Raw genomic sequence first — 25,277 nt, 5'->3', positions numbered from 1 at the left:
AGTGTGCATGCCAAAGTGTCCTTGGGCAAGATACTGAACCCCAAATTGCTCTTAAAGACTTTGCAATCAGTGTATAAATGCATATGAATGGTTAGCTCCTAAAAACTGATGAGCAGTTGGCACCTTGCATTGCAGCTAACGCATAAACATCAATGTATGAATGTGTGTGAATGGGTGAATGATATGTAGTGTAAACAACTACCCACTGTAAAGTCTATGCCACGGCTCAAAATGGTAAAAAGTCGAGAGCTCACTGAAAATGAAAGGGTCCGCATTAAAGCACTTCATGGTGCTGGATGGTCTCTGACAGGTGGTCTGATACATTTGTTAAGCACTGTAGCTACAGTCCATTCACCACTGCAGTGAGAATCAGGAGTGAGCTATTAAGAGTTATCACCTCATGCAGATGACACCCTGCTTTTTATTTCTACATTTTTATTTTTAATAAGATAATAAGAATCATCTCTAGGTACAAATTAACAACACATGGACATAACATGGATTTTCTACAAGGGCCAATGTTAGTAATAACAGATAGCTGTGTTGTGATTCACTGTTGAAGTGCTCTAAGTATATGTATTGTTACCAAAGGTAATAATATAGATGTAACCATAGAAGAGTATCTATAGTCTTAAAACCATTAAAAACTCATTTGGGGGAATCAGACTTGTTACTGTACATTAAACTGACTAATGTTACATGTAAGATTTCAAAGAAGGGAAGTCAAAAGACATGTCACTGATAATATACATGATGAAATCTTTATTGTTTAAATTGTTGAAACAAGCAAGAAGACGTTAATATTAAAACATGACAGAGAAACAGAGAGAGAGAGAGAGAGAGAGAGAGAGCAGACTGAGAGCAGTAGCAGAGTAAAACCAGTAGCAGAGTCCCAGTGAGTCAGGTCAGGACTGGGAACACTGGTCTCTTCTCAGTGTATGTGAGAGAGTCTGGGAGCCCTGGGTGGCCTCACAGGTCACAGAGTCCACCTTCCTCCACTGGTCTGCAGCGAGCTTCATGGTGCTGCTCCAGCTGTAGAGGCCGTCATTCTCCAGCACCACGGGGCTCCTGCTCTCCTCCCAGCTGATGCTGCTGCTGCTGTCCACCTTCCAGGCCAGACTCCAGTCTGAGGGGAAGCCCTTGTTGGCCAGACACATGAGCGTGGCCTTCCCCTGCTGCAGCTCCTCACTGGCAGGGGGCAGCACTGTCAGGGTGGGTGCAGCATCACCTAGAAGACACCAATCAGTTTAGAGGACAGGGACCATACAAATGTCAATCAACCAGAAGACACTTGGACACCTTTACTGTGTGAGAGTTGAGTTTCTGTCAGATGTTTTTTCTGCTCCAACAGTCACTCACTCACACATTGGTTCACTTCCTTTTACGAAGCCTGTCATGCATATCAGCACAGAGAATCATCATACAGAATGACCTGACATATGTCAGTCTACACTGGAAATGAATTTATATATTTTTAAAAGAACAAAATAAATTAAAAAAAATCTTTTTGTCAAAAGGTGATGAAGATTAATCCGATCCTCTGTCAAAGAGCATTATGAGCCAAAAATGATGGCCATATAAACAATATTCATATGACACATCTGAAACCAAACAGCCTCAGAAAACTGTCAAAATGATTTTAAAAGACCATCGCAGACACTATATGAGAGATTTAAAACTCTTTAAACTCAACTTCCAAACAGTTTTAAACAGAGAATTAATGGTTACATTTTAGTTTAGTAAAGTATGAGTGTTGTTCTTTAATGTTTCCTGCATTTCAAGCTGTTCACATTTCACAAATTAGTCTGGAATATATCATAAAAAGTTCAGTTAAGCTGCTCTAAGTTCAACACTGGGGTTAAACAGGAGAAACAAAGAATAAAATTCATTCTTTCAAGTGATTTCGACCAGTCTGTTAGTTACTGCAAGTGTTTAGACACAGAAATGAAAAAGTTAACTGATGACACCATATTTAATATTTGAGCAGAAACTTACTTCCAACGTCCAGTCTGGTTCCTCCACCAAAAGTCCTCCACAGTGATACAAACACATTGAGCCGCCGTACAAAAACCTCTCACTGTAGAGAGACACGGCTCTCTGGCTTTGACACAAACAAACTCAACATCAACAGTTCCTGTATTTAAAAGAACTAATTCATATTATATTAATCAAACAGTGCCACAGTTGTTCAGAATTAGTCACATTTTCACAGGTATAGCTTTAAATCGGTTTAAAAGTCAAAGTGGATTTGTTCTCATGTCAAATGAAACAAGTCAGAAGACGTTCACAGTCATCGAACCAAATCCACCTTAAAATGATCTCTGACTGTTAATTAACACTGATAACGAGTAAACCTTTTTAGCCCTTATATGCTACCACTTGGTGATGTCAGCAGAAAGCACGACATTAGATTTCATAACTATGCTGATGATACCCAGGTATATAGTTCTGTATTCCCTCATGACCTCTGTCCCATTGATACTTTATGTCATGCACTAAAGGACTGGATGTCACACAACTTCATTCAGCTCAATAAAGACAAAATTAAGATCATAATGTTTGGGCAAAAAGCCCAGGGAGACCATGTGCTGTGAAGAATCATAATGTCACAATAAACAAAGTTTTTCGGACTGCATTCTGCTCACTTACGTAACATCGCAAAATCAGACCTTTGTGTCCAAGCGATGCAGAAAAAACTAGTCCACGAATATTGTTACTTCAAGGCTGGACTATGTCACTCTTTTGTATCAGGCTGCTCTAAATAAGTCTCTTAGGACTTTGCAGTTAATTCAGATGCTGCTGCACGTGTTCTGACAGGACCAAGATCAGAGATCACATCTCTCCCATTTTGGCTTCCATTTGGCCACCTATTAAACTAGAATAGAATTTAAAATTCTTCTCCTTACTTACAAAGCTCTTCATGGTCAAGGCACCATCTTATCTAAAGAGCTCATAATACCTAACTACCCCTCTAGAACACTTGCTCTCAGGATGCCGGGTTCCTTGTGGTTCCTATAGTCTCCAAAAGTAGATTTGGAGCCAGAGCTTTCAGCTATCAAGCTCCTCTTCTGTGGAACAAAGCTATATTAGGGCTGGCTCAGGTCACCCTTAGTTATGCTGCCTAGGATTAGACTCACCCCTCCCAGAGGTGTCCACTCCCTGTACAGATTAAAGCGCCCTCTGAGGCAATGGAATTTGTGACTTTGGGCTATACAAATAAAATCTGAATTTGATTTGATTGATTTTTACACAACAGTGGATGATCTATAATCCCTGTATTCCAGTTGTTCTTTAAGGCCTTCTTTGGTTACACGAAACACTGAGATGTGCAAGAATATGTTTTCATTGAGCCCTGGACATGTGTATGTGCTCAACATCTTAAACTAAAAACTTTATTTATACAGCACCTTTGATGAAAACATGCATGCGTGTGCACAGACAACAATGAAAACTATTTTGCAAAAATAGACAAATACATAATAAATTGGCTATAATAATGAAAAATGCTTGACCATAGCAATGTTTCTGAGATGATAAAATTAGATTTTCATAACATTTCTAATGTGTGAATCAAAACTGAGGTCAGAATCCAAGTCAATCCAAGGTTTTGACCTGCTTCAGTCCGTGATCCTTCACAGCACATGGTCTCCCTGGGCTTTTTGCCCAAACATTATGATCTCGATTTAGTCTTTTTTGAGCTGAATGAAGTTGTGTGACATCGTCTTTTGCTTTCTGCTGACATCTCTAAGTGGTACGACTAACGAAGGCTACAAAGGTTTACTTGGTTAGTCAAGACTGATTTAACAGTCGGAGATCAAGATGGATTGGATTGAATGACTGTGGATACATGTTCTTTAGAATGTCTTCTGTGTCTTCGTGTTCCATTAGAATAAGATAAATAGTTTCTTTTGAAATACAGGAACTATGGATGTTGGTTTGTTTTGTGTCAAAGTAAGAGAGCCGTGTCTCTCTACAGGAGAGGTTTTTGCTCGGCGCCTCAATCATGTTTGTACACTGTGGAGGACTTTTGGTGGAGGACACAGCGCAGTTGGAAGTAGTTTCTCTCCAAATATTAAATTGGTGTCATCAGTTAACTTTTTCATTCTGTGTCTAAAAACACTTGAGTAACTTAAATTTCCAGGAACTGGTCGAAATCACTTGAAAGAAGAATTTTATTCTTTGTTTCTCCTGTTTAACCCCAGTGTTGAACTAGAGCAGCTATACTGAACTTTTTATGAATTTTCCAGACTAATTTGTGAAATGTACAGCTTGAAATGCAGGAAACATTAAAGAACAACACTATACTTACTAAATTAAAATGTAACCATTAATTCTCTGTTTAAAACTGTTTGGAAGTTGAGTTTAAAGAGTTTTAAATCTCTCATATAATGTCTGCGATGGTCTTTTAAAATCATTTTGACAGTTTTCTGAGGCTGTTTGGTTCAATGTTAGTATTGTCATGAATTGTATTATGGCCATAGTTTTTGGCTCATAATCTCTTGACAGGGATCGATTATCTTCATCACCTTTTGACAAAAATTTTTTTTAATTTATTTTTTGTTGTTTTAAAAATATTAATTTCCAGTGTAGTTGACATATGTCAGGTCTTCGGTATGATGATTCTCTGTGCTGATATGCATGACAGGCTTCGTAAAAGGAGTGAACCAATGTGTGAGTGAGTGACTGTTGGAGCAGAAAAACATCTGACAGAAACTCAACTCTCACCACAGTAAGGTGTCCAAGTGTCTTCTGGTTTGATTGACATTTGTATGGTCCCTGTCCTCTAAACTGATTGTGTCTTCTAGGTGATGCTGCACCCACCCTGACAGTGCTGCCCCCTGCCAGTGAGGAGCTGCAGCAGGGAAGGCCCACGCTCATGTGTCTGGCCAACAGGGCTTCCCCTCAGACTGGAGTCTGGCCTGAAGGTGGACAGCAGCAGCAGCACTGGAGGAGAGCAAGGCCCCGTGGTGCTGGAGAATGACGGCCTCTCACAGCTGGAGCAGCACCATGAGCTCGCTGCAGACCTTGGAGGAATGTGGACTCTTGACCTGTGAGGCCCACCCAGGGCTCCCAGACTCTCTCAACAACTGAGGAAAGCCAGTGTTCCCAGTCCTGACCTGACTCACTGGACTCTGCTACTGGTTTTACTACTCTGCTAGTCTGCTCTCTCCTCTCTCTCTCTCTCTCTCTCTCTGTTTTCTCTGTCATGTTTTAATATTAACGTCTTCTTGCTTGTTCAACAATTTAAACAATAAAGATTTCATCATGTATATTATCAGTGACATGTCTTTTGACTTCCCTTCTTTGAAATCTTACATGTAACATTAGTCAGTTTAATGTACAGTAACAAGTCTGATTCCCCCAAATGAGTTTTTAATGGTTTTAGACTATAGAACTCTTCTATGGTTTACATCTATATTATTAACCTTTGGTAAACATACATATACTTAGAGCCACTTCAACAGTGAATCACAACACAGCTATCTGTTATATACTAACATTGGCCCTTGTAAGAAAATCCATGTTAGTCATGTGTTGTTTAATTTGTACCTAGAGATGATTCTATTATCTTATTAAAAATAAAAATGTAGAAATAAAAGCAGGGTGTCATCTGCATGAGGTGATAACTCTTAATAGCTCACTCCTGATCTCACTGCATGGTGAATGGACTGGAGCTACAGTGCTTAACAATGTATCAGACCACCTGTCAGAGACCATCCAGCACCATGAAGTGCTTTAATGCGGACCCTTTCATTTTCAGTGAGCTCTCGACTTTTTACATTTGGAGCCGTGGCATAGACTTACAGTGGGTAGTTTGTTTACACTACATATCATTCACCCTTCACACACATTCATACATTGATGTTTATGCGTTAGCTGCAATGCAAGGTGCCAACTGCCTCATCAGTTTTTAGAGCTAACCATTCATATGCATTTATAACACTGATGCAAATCTTTAAGAGCAATTTGGGGTTCGGTATCTTGCCCAAGGCAACTTTGGCATGCACATGGAGGAGCCAGGATTGACACACTGATCTTCTGATTAGTGGATGACGCTCTGCCGCTCAGCCACAGCCATGGGTCAACACTGCCATCTAATGTAGCTGAACAACAGCGATGACACAAATGATCAATAGCCCCTGTACACTTAAGACAGAAGAGTGTTTTTAGTTTAAGTAATCTGATGCTCCAATGCATAACTAGATTATCATTATGATGATTTAAATAAACATGATGATAAGGATTTATAAAAAAGAAGTTTCAGTCTTTTTGAAATTGAACTAAACTATGGATGTGCCAACAACGAATTTTGGATGAGAACATTCTTAGCATGATATTTGGAACACAGTCTTCAGCTTTTTCTATTGTTTGTAAATATTGTGGTGATACTGAATTATTTTTTATATTTATATTATAATCGAGACACAGTGTGTCATTGTTTTCTATTTTGTTTGTGCGGTCCTCGTAAATAATAGAAATAGTGAATGATAAAAAGTGTTAATCATGAGTGTCTTGTTTATTGTCCACATATTTGCTGAATGTGCAGTCAACAGCTCGTTTTAGTTTTTCTCATGTAATGTGAATGTGGAGGGAAGGGTGTTTGCTGCCAACCGGCTGTGTCTGTGCCTGGACACTTATGAGTGATAGTTATTTTTATTCATAGCTCTTCCTCAAGTACTTTCTGTTCACTGCTGAGGATTTCTCCTTATTTTATGAACTCATAAGACTCTGTTGTCCTACTCAGTGCAGTCCCTCTTTTTTTTTAATCACTAACAGCGATATCGTAGCAGCAATTAGTAGATGATAATATTAGTAGGTAAACTAGTTTGGTAAGTTTAGCTAACTTTACTTGGTTTCTATTTTTCTCTTCACTTTAGGTTTAATTAACCTTTTCTTTTTTACAGGTGGAGAACCACTGCATTTCTCTCCTTTTATTTTTTAATCTACTAGCCCTTGTTATGTTGATTTGCAGCAGTATTGTGAATATTTTGTCTAGCTGAAGAAAGAAGACCAAAACAGTCCTGCAACCACTCAAACATTCACATGTAGGTTCACCTTCCTTCTTCATCATTTTTGTTTGTTTGTTTGCTGATCTTACAGTACTGAGGAGTTTTAGCAAAGGTCTTTCATACAGAAAATATTAAATTAAAATTCAAACTGCTTCAACTATGTCTGATAAGTGGACGGCTGTAGATCTCTGATCCTTCACAGGACCGTCTTTTCTGGTGCAAAGTGTCTGTGTGTGTGTGTGTGATGTGTGTTGTGTGTGTGGTGTGTGTGTGGGTGTGTGTGTGTGTCCTCAGTGAAGTGTATCAGTCTCTGCAGTGGCTTCCAGCTGCACGCTTAGTTCAGTTTCAGTTCCTCCTGACTGAGGGAGGTTTTTGTACGATGCTTTTTTCACTGTGTGAACACATACACACTGTTGATGTAGTGTTCACTCTGACAGTAGTAAACTGCTGCATCTTCAGTCTGAACTCCACTGGGGTCAGAGTAGAATCAGTTTGATCCACTGCCTGTAAAACGAGCTGGAAATCCCTGATACTCGAGTGCTCCGAAAGTAAATTAGCAGTTTAGGAGTTCTCCATCTCTCTGTTGGTACCAGTATAAATGTGGTAATTGTTCAACAACATGAACATTCTGATGTCCTACATTGATTGTGACAGAGCCCCCAGACAGAGCTCACTGCTCAGGCTGAGTCACTGGACCTGGCCTCTGGACTCTGAGGATACAGACACAAACATAAACAGCGTCATGGTTTTGTCAGCTTCATTTCAGAGGGACGGATGTTCATAGGGGAGAGGAGTTTATTCTCTGGACTTACCTGGAAGCCAGCAGAGGACGATCCAGATGAGGACGAGATCAAAGTCATGTTTTTTGATGAGGGATTTCTGTGCTTCTTGTTGTCATGAAGGACAGCTGTCAGTCCCAGTGTTCAACTCTCAGGACTATAAACTCTCCCGAGCACTGGAGCATGGTGCTGCTGATGCAAAGTGGCTCTCTATGGAAATGTCTGACGGACTCCAACAGGGACTTGGATGCCTCTGATCATGCTGTTTTATTGATGAATAAAACAATTTAGCAAAAATAGAAATGCATAAATAAATGATAAATACTAGTGAAAATGCGACCAGAGCAATTGCTTCTGAGATGATAAAATTAGATTTTCATGACATTTCAATGTGTGAATCAAACTGAGGTCCAGAATCCAAGTCAACTCCAAGGTTTTTGACCTGCTTCAGTCGTGATCCTTCCCCGCACATGGTCTCCCTGGCTTTTTGCCACAAACATTCATGATTCTTAATTTTGTCTTTATTGAGCTGAATGAAGTGTTGAACATCCAGTCCTTTAGGCATGGACATAAAGTTCAATGGGACAGAGGTCCATGAGGGAATACAGAACTATATAACCTTGGGATCCTCAGCCATAGTTAGAAATCTTATGTCGTGCTTCTTCTGCTGACAATCCCCAAGTGGTAGCATATAAGGGGCTAAAAGTTACACTCGTTATCAGTGTTAATTAACAGTCAAGAGATCATTTTAAAGGTGGATTGGTTCGATGACTGTAACGTCTTCTGACTTGTTTCATTTGAAGCATGAGACAAATCCATCTTTGACTTTTAACCGATTAAAGCTATACCTGTGAAAAATTGACTAATTCTGAACAACTTGTGGCACTGTGCATTAATAAATATGATTAGTTCGTTTAACAATACAGGAACTGTTGATGTTGAGTTGTTTGTCCAGAGTCAGAGAGCCGTGTCTCTCTACAAGTGAGAGGTTTTTGTACGGCGGCCAATGTTTTGTATGCACTGGGAGGACTTTTGGTGGAGGAGCCAGATGGACGTTGAAGTAAGTTTCTGCTCAATATTAATATGGTGTCTCAGTTAACTTTTTCATTTCTGTGTCAAACACTTGCGAATAACACAGACTGGTGGAATCACTTGAAAGAATGGAATTTTTCTTTGTTTTCACTGTTACAGTAAAACACCCAGGTTGAACTTAGAGCAGCGTTAACTGAACTTTTATGATATATTCCGAGGAACTAATTCTGTGAAATGTGAACAGCTCTGAAATTGCAGGAAACAATTAAAGAACAACCATACTTTACTAAACTAAAATGTAACCATATTCTTGTTTAAACTGTTTGGGAAGTTGAGTTTAAAGAGTTTTAAAATCTCTCATATAGTGTCCTGCGATCGTCTTTTAAAATCATTTTGACAGTTTTCTGAGGCCTGTTTGGTTTCAGTGTGTAATATGAAATATTGTTTATATGGCCTCAAGCATTTTTGGCTCATAATGCTCTTTGACAGAGGATCGGATTAATCTTTTCATCACCTTTTGACAAAAATTATTTTTTTTTAACCTTTTAAATTTTTTGTTTTTTTACATAAAAAACAAAAATATATAAATTCCATTTTTCCACAGTGTAGATTGACATCATGTCAGGTCATTCTGTATGATGATTTTCTGTGTGATATGCATGACAGGCTTCGTAAAGGAAGTGAACCCATGTGTGAGCGAGTGGAAATGTTGGAGGCAGAAAAACATCTGACAGAAACTAACCTCCAACTCTCACACAGTAAAGGTGTTCCACAGCAATGTCGCTTTTTTAAATGTTTTGCCTGGTTGTGATTGACATTTTGTATGGTCCCGTGAGTATAAGGTTTCAGGACTGGGAACACTGGTCTCTTCTCAGTGTATGTGAGAGAGTCTGGGAGCCCTGGGTGGCCTCACAGGTCACAGAGTCCACATTCCTCCACTGGTCTGCAGCGAGCCTCATGGTGCTGCTCCAGCTGTAGAGGCCGTCATCTCCAGCACCACGGGGCTCCTGCTCTCCTCCCACGCTGATGCTGCTGCTGCTGTCCACCTTCCAGGCCAGACTCCAGTCTGAGGGGAAGCCCTTGTTGGCCAGACACATGAGCGTGGCCTTCCCCTGCTGCAGCCTCACTGGCGGGGGCAGCACTGTCAGGGTGGGTGCGGCATCACCTAGAAGACACAGTCAGTTTAGAGGACAGGGACCATACAATGTCAATCAACCAGAGACACTTGGACACCTTTACTGTGTGAGAGTTGAGTTTCTGTCAGATGTTTTTTCTGCTCCAACAGTCACTCGCTCACACATTGGTTCACTTCCTTTTACGAAGCCTGTCATGCATATCAGCACAGAGAATCATCATACAGAATGACCTGACCTATGTCAATCTACACTGGAAATGAATTTATATATTTTTAAAAACAACAAATAAATGTAAAAAAAATATTTTGTCAAAAGGTGATGAAGATTAATCCGATCCTCTGTCAAAGAGCATTATGAGCCAAAATGATGGCCATATAAACAATATTCATATGACACATCTGAAACCAAACAGCCTCAGAAAACTGTCAAAATGATTTTAAAGACCATCGCAGACACTATATGAGAGATTAAAACTCTTTAAACTCAACTTCCAAACAGTTTTAAACAGAGAATTAATGGTTACATTTTAGTTTAGTAAAGTATGAGTGTTGTTCTTTAATGTTTCCTGCATTTCAAGCTGTTCACATTTCACAAATTAGTCTGGAATATATCATAAAAAGTTCAGTTAAGCTGCTCTAAGTTCACACTGGGTTAAACAGGAGAAACAAGAATAAAATTCATTCTTTCAAGTGATTTCCCCCATCTGTTGTTACTGCAAGTGTTTAGACACAGAAATGAAAAAGTTAACTGATGACACCTATTTAATATTGAGCAGAAACTTACTTCCAACGTCCAGTCTGGTTCCTCCACCAAAAGTCCTCCACAGTGATACACAACACATTGAGCCGCCGTACAAAACAACTCTCACTGTGAGAGACACGGCTCTCTGACTTTGACACAAACAAACTCAACATCAACAGTTCCTGTATTTAAAAGAAACTAATTCATATTATATTAATCAAACAGTGCCACAGTTGTTCAGAATTAGTCACATTTTCACAGGTATAGCTTTTAAATCGGTTTAAAAGTCAAAGTGGATTTGTTCTCATGTCAAATGAAACAGTCAGAAGACGTTCACAGTCATCGAACCAAATCCACCTTAAAATGATCTCTGACTGTATTAACACTGATAACGAGTAAACTTTTTAGCCCTTATATGCTACCATTGGTGATGTCAGCAGAAAGCACGACATTAGATTTCATACTATGCTGATGATACCCAGGTATATGTTCTGTATTCCCTCATGACCTCTGTCCCATTGATACTTTTGTCATGCACTAAAGGACTGGATGTCACACCACTTCATTCAGCTCAATAAAGACAAAATTAAGTCATAATGTTTGGGCAAAAAGCCCAGGGAGACCATGTGCTGTGAAGGATCACGGACTGAAGCAGGTCAAAACTTGGAGTTGACTGGATTACTGACCTCAGTTTGATTCACACATTAGAAATGTATGAAAATTTTATCATCTCAGAAGCATTGCTATGGTCAGCATTTATCACTGTATTTTATCATTTTATTTATGCATTTATCTATTTTTGCTAAATTGTTTTAATTCATCAATAAACAGCATGATCAGAGTCATCCAAGTCCCTGTTGGAGTCAGTCAGAACATTTCCATAGAGAGCCACTTTGCATCAGCAGCACCATGCTCCAGTGCTCTGGGAGAGTTTATAGTCCTGAGAGTTGAACACTGGATGACTGACAGCTGTCCTTCATGACAACAGAAGCCACAGAATCCTCCTCATCAAAAACATGACTTTGATCTCCGTCCTCATCTGGACTCTCTCTGCTGCTTCTTCACAGGTAAAGTCCAGAGAATCAAACTCCTCTCCCCTATGAACATCCGTCCCTCTGAAATGAAGCTGACAAAACCATGACGCTGCTTTATGTTTTTGTGTCTGTATCCTCAGAGTCCAGAGGCCAGGTCACAGTGACTCAGCCTGGAGCAGTGAGCTCTGCTCTGGGAGGCTCTGTCACCATCAACTGTAGGACAAGTCAGAATGTTCATGTTGTGAACAATTACCACATTTTATCCTGGTACCAACAGAGAGATGGAGAAACTCCTAAACTGCTAATTTACTTTGCGAGCACTCGAGTATCAGGGATTCCAGCTCGTTTTACAGGCAGTGGATCAAACTCTGACTTCACTCTGACCATCAGTGGAGTTCAGACTGAAGATGCAGCAGTTTACTACTGTCAGAGTGAACACTACATCAACAGTGTGTATGTGTTCACACAGTGAAAAAGCATCGTACAAAAACCTCCCTCAGTCAGACTGAACAGAAACTGAACTAACTGCTGCAGCTGGAAGCCACTGCAGAGACTGATACACTTCACTGAGGACACACACACACACACACACACACACACACACCACACACACCACACACACACACACACACACCCACACAGACACAGTTTTCACCAAGAAAGACGGTCCTTTGAGGATCAGAGATCTACAGCCGTCACCTTTATCAGACAATAGATTGAAGCAGTTTGAATTTTAATTTAATAATTTTCTGTATGAAAGACCTTTGCTAAAAACTCCTCAGTACTGGTAAGATCAGCAAACAAACAAACAAAATGATGAAGAAGGACGGTGCCTACATGTGAATGTTTGAGTGGTTGCAGGACTGTTTGGTCTTCTTTCTTCTAGCTCAGACAAAATAAATTCACAATACTGTGCAATACAACATAACAAGGGCTATGTAGATTAAAAAATAAAAGGGAGAAACTGCAGTGGTTTTCCACCTGTTAAAAAGAAAAGGTTAATTAAACCTAAAGTGAAGAGAAAATAGAACCAAGTAAAGTTAGCTAACTTACCAACTAGTGTTACCTCTAATATTATCATCTATCATTGCTGCTACGATATCGCTGTTAGTGATTAAAAAAAAGAGGACTGCACACGAGTAGGACAACAGAGTCTTATGAGTTCATTAAATAAGGAGAAATCCTCATCAGGTGACAGACAAGTACTTGAGGAAGAGCTATGAATAAAATAACTATCACTCAATAGTGTACCAGGCACGACACGCCTGGTTGGGCAGCACAACACCTTCCCTCCACATTCACATTACATGAGAAAAACTAAACGAGCTGTATGACTTGGCACATTCAGCAAATATGTGGACAATAACCAGACACTCATGTTAACACTTTTATCATTCACTATTTCTTTTATTACGAGACCGCACAACCAAATAGAAAACAATGACACACTGTGTCTCGATTAAATATAAATATAAAAAATATTCAGTTCACCAAATATTTACAACAATGAAAAAGGCTGAAGATGCTTGTTCCAAATATCAATGCTAAGAATGTTCTCATCCAAAATTCAGTTGTTGGACACTCATAGTTATAGTTCAATTTTCAAAAAAGACTGAAACTTTTTTTATTAATCATTTATCATAGTTTATTTAATCATCATGAATGTAATATCTAGTTTGCATTGAGAGCATCAGATTACTTAAAACTAAAACACTCTTCTGTCTTAGTGTACAGGGCTTTGATCATTTTGTGTCATCGCCTGTTTTAGTTCAGCTACATTAGATGGCAGTGTTGACCAATGGCTGTGGCTGAGGCGGCAGAGCGGGTCATCCACTAATCAGAAGATCAGTGTGTCAATCCCTGGCTCTCCAGTGTGCATGCCAAAGTGTCCTTGGCAAGATACCGAACCCAAATTGCTCTTAAGACTTTGCAATCAGTGTATAAATGCATATGATGGTTAGCTCCTAAAAACTGATGAGCAGTTGGCACCTTGCATTGCAGCTAACGCATAACATCAATGTATGAATGTGTGTGAATGGGTGAATGATATGTATGTAAACAACTACCCACTGTAAAGTCTATGCCACGGCTCAAAATGGTAAAAAGTCGAGAGCTCACTGAAAATGAAAGGGTCCGCATTAAGCACTTCATGGTGCTGGATGGTCTCTGACAGGTGGTCTGATACATTTTTAAGCACTGTAGCACAGTCCATTCACCACTGCAGTGAGATACAGGAGTGAGCTATTAAGAGTTATCACCTCATGCACGATGACACCCTGCTTTTTATTTCTACATTTTTATTTTTAATAAGATAATAAGAATCATCTCGGTACAAATTAACAACACATGGACATAACATGGATTTTCTACAAGGCCAATGTTTAGTATAACAGATAGCTGTGTTGTGATCACTGTTGAAGTGCTCTAAGTTATGTATTGTTACCAAAGTAATAATATAGATGTAACCATAGAAGAGTATCTATAGTCTTAAAACCATTAAAACTCATTTGGGGAATCAGACTTGTTACTGTACACTTAAACTGACTAATGTTACATGTAAGATTTCAAAGAAGGGAAGTCAAAAGACATGTCACTGATAATATACATGATGAAATCTTTATTGTTTAAATTGTTGAAACAAGCAAGAAGACGTTAATATTAAAACATGACAGAGAAAACAGAGAGAGGAGAGAGAAGAGGAGAGAGCAGACTGAGAGCAGTGCAAGTAAAACCAGTAGCAGAGTCCCAGTGAGTCAGGTCAGACTGGGAACACTGGTCTCTTCTCAGTGTATGAGAGAGTCTGGGAGCCCTGGGTGGCCTCACAGGTCACAGAGTCCACTTCCTCCAATGGTCTGCAGCGGCTTCATGGTGCTGCTCCAGCTGTAGAGCCGTCATTCTCCAGCACCACGGGGCTCTTGCTCTCCTCCCAGCTGATGCTGCTGCTGCTGTCCACCTTCCAGGCCAGACTCCAGTCTGAGGGGGGAACCCTTGTTGGCCAGACACATGAGCGTGGCCTTCCCCTGCTGCAGCTCCTCACTGGCAGGGGGCAGCACTGTCAGGGTGGGTGCCGCATCACCTAGAAGCACCATCAGTTTAGGGACAGGGACCATACAAATGTCAAATCAACCAGAAGACACTTGGACACCTTACTGTGTGAGAGTTGGTTTCTGTCAGATGTTTTTTCTGCTCCAACAGTCACTCCCTCACACATTGGTTCATTCCTTTTACGAAGCCTGTCATGCATATCAGCCAAGAGATCATCATACAGATGACCTGACATATGTCAAACTACCCTGGAAATTATAATATTTTTAAACAACAAAATAACAATTAAAAAAAAAATTTAAAAAAATATTTTTGTCAAAAGGTGATGAAGATTAATCAGATCCTCTGTCAAAGAGAATTATGAGCTCTAAATAACTAATGGCCATATATACAATGTTCATGCGACACATCTGAAACCAAACAGCCTCAGAAAACTGTCAAAATGATTTTAAAAGACCATCGCAGACATTATATGAGAGATTTAAAACTCTTTAAACTCAACTTCCAACAGTTTTAAAACGAGAATTAATGGTTACATTTTATTTGTTGAAGTATCAGTGTTGTTCTTTATGCTTCCTGCATTTCAAGCTGTTCACATTTCACAAATTAGTCTGGAATATATCATAAAAAGTTCAGTTAGCTGCTCTAAGTTCAACACTGGGGTTAAACAGGAGAAACAAAGAATAAAATTCATTCTTTCAAGTGATTTCGACCAGTCAGATGGAAATTTAAAGTTACTTCAAGTGTTTTTAGACACAGAAATGAAAAAGTTAACTGATGACACCATATTTAATATTTGAGCAGAAACTTACTTCCAACATGCAGCTTTGTTCCTCCACCAAAAGTCCTCCACAGTGATACAAACTGATTGAGTCGCCGTACAAAAACCTCTCACTGTAGAGAGACACGGCTCTCTGACTTTGACACAAACAAACTCAACATCAATAGTTCCTGTATTTAAAAGAACTATTTATCTATTCTAAATGAAACAGAGAACAGAAGACATTCTTTAAAGAAAATGTATCCACAGTCTCAAATCAAAATCCATCTGATCACAGACTGTTAATCAGTACTTGATAACAAGTAAACCTTTGTAGCCTTCGTATGGTACCACTTAGAGATGTCAGCAGAAAGCAAAACGATGTCACACAACTTCATTCAGCTCAAAAAAGACTAAATCGAGATCATAATGTTTGGGCAAAAAGCCCAGGGAGACCATGTGCTGTGAAGGATCACGGACTGAAGCAGGTCAAAAACCTTGGAGTTGACTTGGATTCTGACCTCAGTTTTGATTCACACATTAGAAATGTTATGAAAATCTAATTTTATTCTCAGAAACATTGCTATGGTCAGCATTTTATTATTGTATAGCCAAATTTTATTTATGTATTTGTCTATTTTTGCAAAATAGTTTTCATTGTTGTCTGTGCACACGCATGCATGTTTTCATCAAAGGTGCTGTATAAATAAAGTTTTTAGTTTAAGATGTTGAGCACATACACATGTCCAGGGCTCAATGAAAACATATTCTTGCACATCTCAGTGTTTCGTGTAACCAAAGAAGGCCTTAAAGAACAACTGGAATACAAAAAGGGATTATAGATCATCCACTGTGTGTTAACAAATCAAATCAAATCAAATCAGATTTTATTTGTATAGCCCAAAGTCACAAATTCCATTTGCCTCAGAGGGCTTTACATGTACAGGGAGTGACACCCTCTGGGAGGGGGGAGTCTAATCCTATGGCAGCATAACTAAGGGATGACCTGAGCCAGCCCTAACTATAAGCTTTGTTCCACAGAAGAGGAGCTTGATAGCTGAAAGCTCTGGCTCCAAATCTACTTTTGGAGACTATAGGAACCACAAGGAACCCGGCATCCTGAGAGCACAGTGTTCTAGAGGGGTAGTAAGGTATTATGAGCTCTTTTAGATAAGATGGTGCCTGACCATGAAGAGCTTTGTAAGTAAGGAGAAGAATTTTAAATTCTATTCTAGATTTAATAGGTGGCCAAATGGAAGCCAAAATGGGAGAGATGTGATCTCTGATCTTGGTTCCTGTCAGAACACGTGCAGCAGCATTCTGAATTAACTGCAAAGTCCTAAGAGACTTATTAGAGCAGCCTGATAACAAAGAGTGACAATAGTCCAGCCTTGAAGTAACAAATTCGTGGACTAGTTTTTCTGCATCCGCTTGAGACACAATGCGTCTGATTTTGGCGATGTTACGTAAGTGGAAGAATGCAGTCCGCAAACTTTGTTTATGTGGACATTAAAGGACAAATCCTGATCATAAAACAACTTCAAGATTCTTTACAGTGGAGCTGGAGGCCAGGGGTATCCATCTAAAGTAACTAAGTCCTAAAAAGAGAGTTTCTGTATGTTTGGGTCCAATTACAAGAACTTCAGTTTTGTCTGAATTTAACATCAGAAAATTGTAGGTCATCCACTTTTTATATCCTTAAGGCATGCGTGGAGTTTAACTGATTGTTTGAGTGATTCATATAATGTTCCTAAAGGAAGCATATAAAACTGAATAGAAGTGGTCCTAGTACAGAACCTTGTGGGACTCCATGACAAACTTTGGTATGCATGGAGGATTCATCATTGACGTGAACAAACTGAGATCGATCTAAGAAATATGACTTAAACCCGCTTATGTGCGGTTCCTTTGATGCCAATTTGATGTTCCAGTCTCTGTAAAAGAATTTGATGGTCAATGGTGTCAAATGCAGCCATAAGATCTAACAGGACAAGTACAGAGATGGTCCTTTGTCTGATGCCTTAGGAGGTCATTTGTAACTTTGACTAATGCGGTCTCTGTGCATGATGCACTCTAAATCCTGACTGAAAACCTTAAATAAACTATTCTTATGGAGAAAGTCACACAGCTGATTGGCTCTACGCTTTCTGAAGTATCTTAGACAGAAAGGGAAGGTTTGATATCGTCTGTATTGACTAAAACCTCTGGGTCTAGAGTGGGCTTTTTTAAGAAGAGGTTTATTACAGCTACTTTAGGACTGTGGTATCCGACTAATAAAGCCAGATTAATCATATCCAATAAAGAATGACTAACTAGAAGTAAAACATCCTTTAGCAGCCTGGTTGGGATGGGGTCTAAGAGACAGGTTGACGGCTTGCTGCGAGAAATGATAAGTTATTTGATGAAGGTCGATGGAGAAAAAAAAGTCTAAATACATATCAGGTTTTACAGCTGTTTCCAAACTTGCTGTATCAGAATGCAGATCAGTGCCTGTTGAGGGCAAGAGGTGATGGATTTTGTCTTTAATAGTTATAATAAAGCTCATGAAGTCATTGCTTCTTAGACCTAAAGGAATAGATGGCTCAGTAGAGCTGTGGTTCTCTGTTAGCCTGGCTACAGTGCTGAAGAGAAACCTGGGGTTGTTCTTATTCTCCTCTTTAACACCTGTTGTCTAAATCACATGACGAAGACAGGGTTACAGTTACACTCGTTCTGTTTTATCTTGTATTATCTATTTTTTAGGATTATTTCCTGCTTTTTATTGCATTTTTTACATGAATGGATAGTGCCTTTAAAACCCTCTGATGCCCCTTTAAAATCCTAAGTGACCCCTTCACACATAAATGTGTGCATAAAAACATCAAGCTATAAAAATCTTATAAATTATTTTTTTAATAACTTTTGTTTAAAAACCAGCCTCAGTCCTAATCATACTATTATCAAATAGTAATGATTTTTAAATTTTTGTCATGATCTTTCCATTTTATGGTCTAAAAAACAAAAAATGATTTATTTTCAATCAATTTCATGCATACTGGATTCTTTATGGTTGATTTTGCATCTTGGTGTGTTGTCTATGTGATTTGCAGCAATATTTATTTATATCAATTTTTCTCTGGACACTTAAAAGCCCCAGGCCTCAAATGAGAATGAGATTTTTTTGCATTTGCGTAGAATCAAATAGTCTTGAATGGGTTTCAATGTTTCTGTGCCAAAATAACCAAGGTCTATTTTAGTCCACATTGTTTACAATAGGGCTAAAAAATTAAAAAACACAAATGCATTAAAATTTAGGAACACTGAAAAATGCACAACCTTGCATAAATCATCAACAATATGCCTGAAAAGTGATAAAAATATGCTAAAAAGTAAAAGCCAAATAGACAAAATTGCACAAAGGGGCATCAAAGGTGTAAGTTTGGTGATGATTATATGACTGGTTACCCATTATCTCTCACTGTCATCTCACATAGAACTGAGGCAATATCTTATGCTGACATTACATTGTGTTCTAATCCTTAAATATTTTCAGTGTTTTCTGATTGATGTATATACACTCTGATATAGTTTGTAAGAATGGCCTACTTTCATCGTTCTTTCATAGCTAGTTTCTACCTTTTCAGGATACCACTGCTAAACAGAGACACTGTCAGGTGATGAGCGTGGCCTTCCCCTGCTGCAGCTCCTCACTGGCAGGGGGCAGCACTGTCAGGGTGGGTGCAGCATCACCTAGAAGACACCAATCAGTTTAGAGGACAGGGACCATACAAATGTCAATCAACCAGAAGACACTTGGACACCTTTACTGTGTGAGAGTTGAGTTTCTGTCAGATGTTTTTTCTGCTCCAACAGTCACTCACTCACACATTGTTTCACTTCCTTTTACGAAGCCTGTCATGCATATCAGCACAGAGAATCATCATACAGAATGACCTGACATATGTCAATCTACACTGGAAATTAATATTTTTTTAAACAACAAAAATAACAATTAAAAAAAAAAATTTAAAAAAATATTTTTGTCAAAAGGTGATGAAGATTAATCAGATCCTCTGTCAAAAAGTAATTTGAGCTCTAAATAACTAATGGCCATATATACAATGTTCATGCGACACATCTGAAACCAAACAGCCTCAGAAAACTGTCAAAATGATTTTAAAAGACCATCGCAGACATTATATGAGAGATTTAAAACTCTTTAAACTCAACTTCCAAACAGTTTTAAACAGAGAATTAATGGTACATTTTAATTTTGTGAAGTATGTGTTGTTCTTTAATGCTTCCTGCATTTCAAGCTGTTCACATTTCACAAATTAGTCTGGAATATATCATAAAAAGTTCAGGAAGCTGCTCTAAGTTCAACACTGGGGTTAAACAGGAGAAACAAAGATAAAATTCATTCTTCAAGTGATTTTGACCCGTCCGATGGAAATTTAAGTTACTTCAAGTGTTTTTAGACACAGAAATGAAAAAGTTAACTGATGACACCATATTTAATATTTGAGCAGAAACTTACTTCCAACATGCAGCTTTGTTCCTCCACCAAAAGTCCTCCACAGTGATACAAACTGATTGAGTCGCCGTACAAAAAAACTCTCACTGTAGGAGACACGGCTCTCTGACTTTGACACAACAAATCAACATCAATAGTTCCTGTATTTAAAAGAACTATTATCTATTTCAATGAAACAGGACACAGAGACATTCTTAAAGAAAATGTATCCACAGTCATCAAATCAAATCCATCTTGATCACAGACTGTTAATCAGTACTTGATAACAAGTAAACCTTTGTAGCCTTCGTATGGTACCACTTAGAGATGTCAGCAGAAAGCAAAACGATGTCACACAACTTCATTCAGCTCAAAAAAGACTAAATCGAGATCATAATGTTTGGGCAAAAAGCCCAGGGAGACATGTGCTGTGAAGGTCACGGACTGAGCAGGTCAAAAACCTTGGAGTTGACTTGGATTCTGACCTCAGTTTTGATTCACACATTAGAAATGTCATGAAAATCTAATTTTATCATCTCAGAAAACATTGCTTGGTCAGCATTTTATTATTGTATAGCCCAATTTTTTATGTATTTGTCTATTTTTGCAAAATAGTTTTCATTGTTGTCTGTGCACACGCATGCATGTTTTCATCAAAGGTGCTGTATAAATAAAGTTTTTAGTTTAAGATGTTGAGCACATACACATGTCCAGGGCTCAATGAAAACATATTCTTGCACATCTCAGTGTTTCGTGTAACCAAAGAAGGCCTTAAAGAACAACTGGAATACAGGGATTATAGATCATCCACTGTGTGTTAACAAATCAAATCAAATCAAATCAGATTTTATTTGTATAGCCCAAAGTCACAAATTCCATTTGCCTCAGAGGGCTTTACAATCTGTACAGGGAGTGACACCCTCTGGGAGGGGGGAGTCTAATCCTATGGCAGCATAACTAAGGGATGACCTGAGCCAGCCCTAACTATAAGCTTTGTTCCACAGAAGAGGAGCCTTGATAGCTGAAAGCTCTGGCTCCAAATCTACTTTTGGAGACTATAGGAACCACAAGGAACCCGGCTCCTGGAGCACAGTGTTCTAGAGGGTAGTAAGGTATTATGAGCTCTTTTAGATACACACACACACACACACACACACACACACACACACACACACACACACACACACACAGACACAGTTTTGCACCAAGAAAGACGGTCCTTTGAAGGATCAGAGATCTACAGCCGTCACCTTTATCAGACATAGATTGAAGCAGTTTTGAATTTTAATTTAATAATTTTCTGTATGAAAGACCTTTGCTAAAAACTCCTCAGTACTGGTAAGATCAGCAAACAAACAAACAAAATGATGAAGAAGGACGGTGAACCTACATGTGAATGTTTGAGTGGTTGCAGGACTGTTTTGGTCTTCTTTCTTCTAGCTCAGACAAAATAAATTCACAATACTGCTGCAATACAACATAACAAGGGCTATGTAGATTAAAAAATAAAAGGAGAGAAACTGCAGTGGTTTTCCACCTGTAAAAAAAGAAAAGGTTAATTAAACCTAAAGTGAAGAGAAAATAGAACCAAGTAAAGTTAGCTAACTTACCAACTAGTGTTACCTACTAATATTATCATCTATCATTGCTGCTACGATATCGCTGTTTAGTGATTAAAAAAAAGAGGACTGCACTGAGTAGGACAACAGAGTCTTATGAGTTCATAAAATAAGGAGAAATCCTCATCAGGTGAACAGACAAGTACTTGAGGAAGAGCTATGAATAAAAATAACTATCACTCAATAAGTGTACCAGGCACAGACACAGCCTGGTTGGCAGCAACACCCTTCCCTCCACATTCACATTACATGAGAAAAACTAAAACGAGCTGTATGACTTGGCACATTCAGCAAAATATGTGGACAATAACCAGACACTCATGATTAACACTTTTATCATTCACTATTTCTATTTATTACGAGACAGCACAACAAAATAGAAAACAATGACACACTGTGTCTCGATATAAATATAAATATAAAAATAATTCAGTTATCCCCAATATTTACAACAATTAGAAAAAGTGAAACTGTGTTCCAAATATCATGCTAAGAAGTTCTCATCCAAAAAATTTCCGTTGTTGGCACATCCATAGTTCTGTTCAATTTCAAAAAGGACTGAGAAAACTTCTTTTTTATAAATCCTTATCATATTTTATTTAAATCATCATTAATGATAATCTAGTTATGCATTGAGAGCATCAGATACTTAAAACTAAAAACACTCTTCTGTTCTTAGTGTACAGGGGCTATTGATCATTTTGTGTCATCGCTGTTCGTTCACGCTACAAGATGGCAGTGTTGACCCATGGTGTGGCTTGATGCGGCCAGAGCGTTCTAATCCACTAATCAGAAGATCAGTGTGTCAATCCCTGGCCCTCCATGTGCATGGCAAAGTTGCCTGGGCAAGATTACCGAACCCAAATTTGCTCTAAAGAATTTGCACTCAGTGTATTCTGATAAAGCATATGAATGGTTAGCTCTAAAAACTGATGGAGGCAGTTGGACCTTGATTGCAGCTTAACGCATAAACATCAATGTTATGAATGTGTGTGAAGGGTGAATGAATGTAGTGTAAAAAACTACCACTGTAAAGGTCTCATTGCCACGGCTCCAAATCGTTTTTTAAAAACGTCTGAGGGGAGCTCACTGAAAATGAAAGTCCGCATTAGTAAAGCACTTCCATGGTGCTGGATGGTCTCTGACAGGTGGTCTGATACATTGTTAGCCTGTAGCTCCAGTCCATTCACCATTGCAGTGAGAAATTCAGGAGTGAGCGATTAAGAGTTATCACCTCATGCAGATGACACTCCTGCTTTTATTTCTACATTTTATTTAATAAGATAATAAGAATTCATCTCTAGGTCCAAATTAAACAACACATGTATCCTAACAGGATTTTCTATACATAGGGCCAATGTTAGTACTATATACAGATAGCTGTGTTTGTGATTCACTGTTGTTGGGAATTGGCTTCTAAGTATATGTATGTTTACCAAAGGTTAATAATATAGATGTAAACATAGAAGAGTCTCTATAGTCTAAAACCAGTTTAAAAACTCATTGGGGGAATCGACTTGTTATGTACATTAACTGGATAATGTTAACATGTTAAGATTTCAAAGAGGGAAGTCAAAAGGACATGTCACTGATAATATACATGATGAAATCTTTATTGTTTATAATTGTTGCAACAAGCAAGAAGACCGTTTTTTAATATAAAACTGACAGAGAAAACAGCAGAGAGAGGAAGAGCACGAGAAGAGAGAGGAGAGAGCAGATCTGAGGCAGAGGTAGTAAAACCAGTAGCAGAGTCAAGTGAGTAGTGTCAGGATGGGAACACTGGCTTATTCCTCGTTTACTGCATCGAGAGTTCTGGGAGCCCTGGGGGGCCTCACAGGTCAAAGAGTCCACTTCCTCCAAGGGTCTGCACAGCGAGCTCATGGTGCGCTCCAGCTTGAGGAGGACGTCATCTCAGCACCACGGGGCCGTTGCTTCTCCTCCAGTGCTGCTGCCTGGGCTGTCCACCTTCTAGGCCAGCTCCAGTCTGAGGGGAAGCCCTGTTGGCCAGACACATGAGCGTGGGCCTTCCCGCCTGCATCTCCTCACTGGCGGGGGCAGCATCTCTGTCAGGGTGTGGTGCAGCATCACTAGAAGACAACAATCAGTTGTAGAGGACAGGGACCATACAAATGTCAATTCAAAACCAGAAGAACTGGCACACCTGTCTGGGTGAGAGTTTGAGTTTCTGTCAGATGTTTTTGCTCCAACAGTAACTTCACTTCACACATTGGTTCACGTCCTTTACGACAGCCTCGCATGAATATCAGCCACACGCGAATTCATTCATACCGAAGATCCTTGACCATATGGTTCAAAACTACACTGGAAATTAATATTTTTCAAAACAACAAAAATAAAATAAAAAAAAAAAATTTAAAAAAAGATTTTTGTCAAAAGGTGATGAAGATAATCAGATCACCTGTCACAGAGAATTATGAGCTCTATAAATAAACTAATGGCCATAATACAATGGTCCATGCGACCCCCCCAAAATACATAACATTGAACAAACAGCCTCAGAAAACTGTCAAAATGATTTTTTAAAAGGACCATCGTAGACATTATATGAGAGATTTCAAAAACTCTTTAAACTCAACTTCCAAACAGTTTTAAACAGAGAATTAATGGTTACATTTTAATTTGTGAAGATCAGTGTTGTTCTTTAATTGCTTTCCTGCATTTCAGCTGTAACATTCACAATATTAGTCTGGAAAGATCTCATAAATAATCGTTAGTCTATAGCTGCTCTCAAAGTTCAACACTGGGGTTTTTTTAGATTTAAACAGGAGAAACAAAGAATAAAATTTCTTCCTTTCAAGTGATTTTCGACCAGTTCTCAGATGGAAATTTAAAAGTACTTCAAGGTTTTGTAGACACAGAATGAAAAAGTTTTAACTGATGACCCAATTTAATATTTGCGCAGAAAAAGAAACTTTACTCTCCAACATGCGCTGTGTCCTCCATCCAAAAGTGCCTCCACAGTGTACAAAATGATTGAGGCGCCGAGCCAATAAACCTCTCCCCCTGTAGAGAGACAGGCTCTCTTACTTTGACCACAAAACAATACCAACATCCATAGTCCTGTATTTCAAAATGAAACTATTTTATTTATTCTAATTGGGGAACACGAAGACACAGAAGACATTCTAAAGAACATGTATCCACAGTCATTCAATCCAATTCCAATCTTGATCCCAGACTGTTAAAATCAGTCCTTTGACTAACCAAGTAAACCTTTGTAGCCTCGTTATCGTACCACTTAGATGATGTCAGCAGAAAGCAAAAACGACTGTCACACAATATTCAGCCAAAAAAGACTAAATCTGAGATCATACTGTTTGGGGCAAAAAAGTCCCAGGGAGACCATGTTGCTGTGAAGGACACGGACTGTAACGCAGGTCAAAACATTCGGATGTGACTTGGATTCTGACCTCAGTTTTGATTCACACATTAGAAATGTTATGAAAATCTAATTTTATCATCTCAGAAACAATTGCTATGGTAAGCATTTTTCATTATTGGATAGCCAATTTTATTTATGTATTTGTCTATTTGCAAAATAGTTTTCATTGTTGTCTTGCTGCCCACAAGGCATGCATGTTTTCATCAAAGGTGCTGTATAAATT

The 25,277-nt window shown here is 38.8% G+C and overlaps 2 pseudogenes and 2 gene segments (V, D, J or C); 1 reads left to right on the top strand and 3 right to left on the bottom strand.

The window, feature by feature from the left end:
- Positions 1–735: 735 nt before the first annotated feature.
- Positions 736–7,483, bottom strand: LOC104935723 (Ig kappa-b4 chain C region-like). The segment is given in 3 exon segments: positions 736–1,228; positions 1,996–2,031; positions 7,410–7,483. A coding segment is annotated over 1 exon segment (252 nt).
- A 2,183-nt stretch (positions 7,484–9,666) lies between these two features.
- Positions 9,667–10,798, bottom strand: LOC113745125 (Ig lambda-2 chain C region-like). The segment is given in 2 exon segments: positions 9,667–9,986; positions 10,741–10,798. Coding segments are annotated over 2 exon segments (378 nt in total).
- A 916-nt stretch (positions 10,799–11,714) lies between these two features.
- Positions 11,715–12,217, top strand: LOC113745127 (Ig kappa chain V region 3381-like; annotated as a pseudogene).
- A 1,704-nt stretch (positions 12,218–13,921) lies between these two features.
- Positions 13,922–23,532, bottom strand: LOC113745124 (immunoglobulin lambda constant 3-like; annotated as a pseudogene).
- Between the last annotated feature and the right edge of the window lie 1,745 nt (positions 23,533–25,277).

The sequence above is a fragment of the Larimichthys crocea genome, unplaced genomic scaffold, assembly GCF_000972845.2.
Source record: "Larimichthys crocea isolate SSNF unplaced genomic scaffold, L_crocea_2.0 scaffold466, whole genome shotgun sequence".
Taxonomy (NCBI): domain Eukaryota; kingdom Metazoa; phylum Chordata; class Actinopteri; family Sciaenidae; genus Larimichthys; species Larimichthys crocea.
The sequence above is the reverse complement of the archived record's forward strand: the minus strand, read 5'-3'. Positions and strand labels throughout refer to the sequence as shown.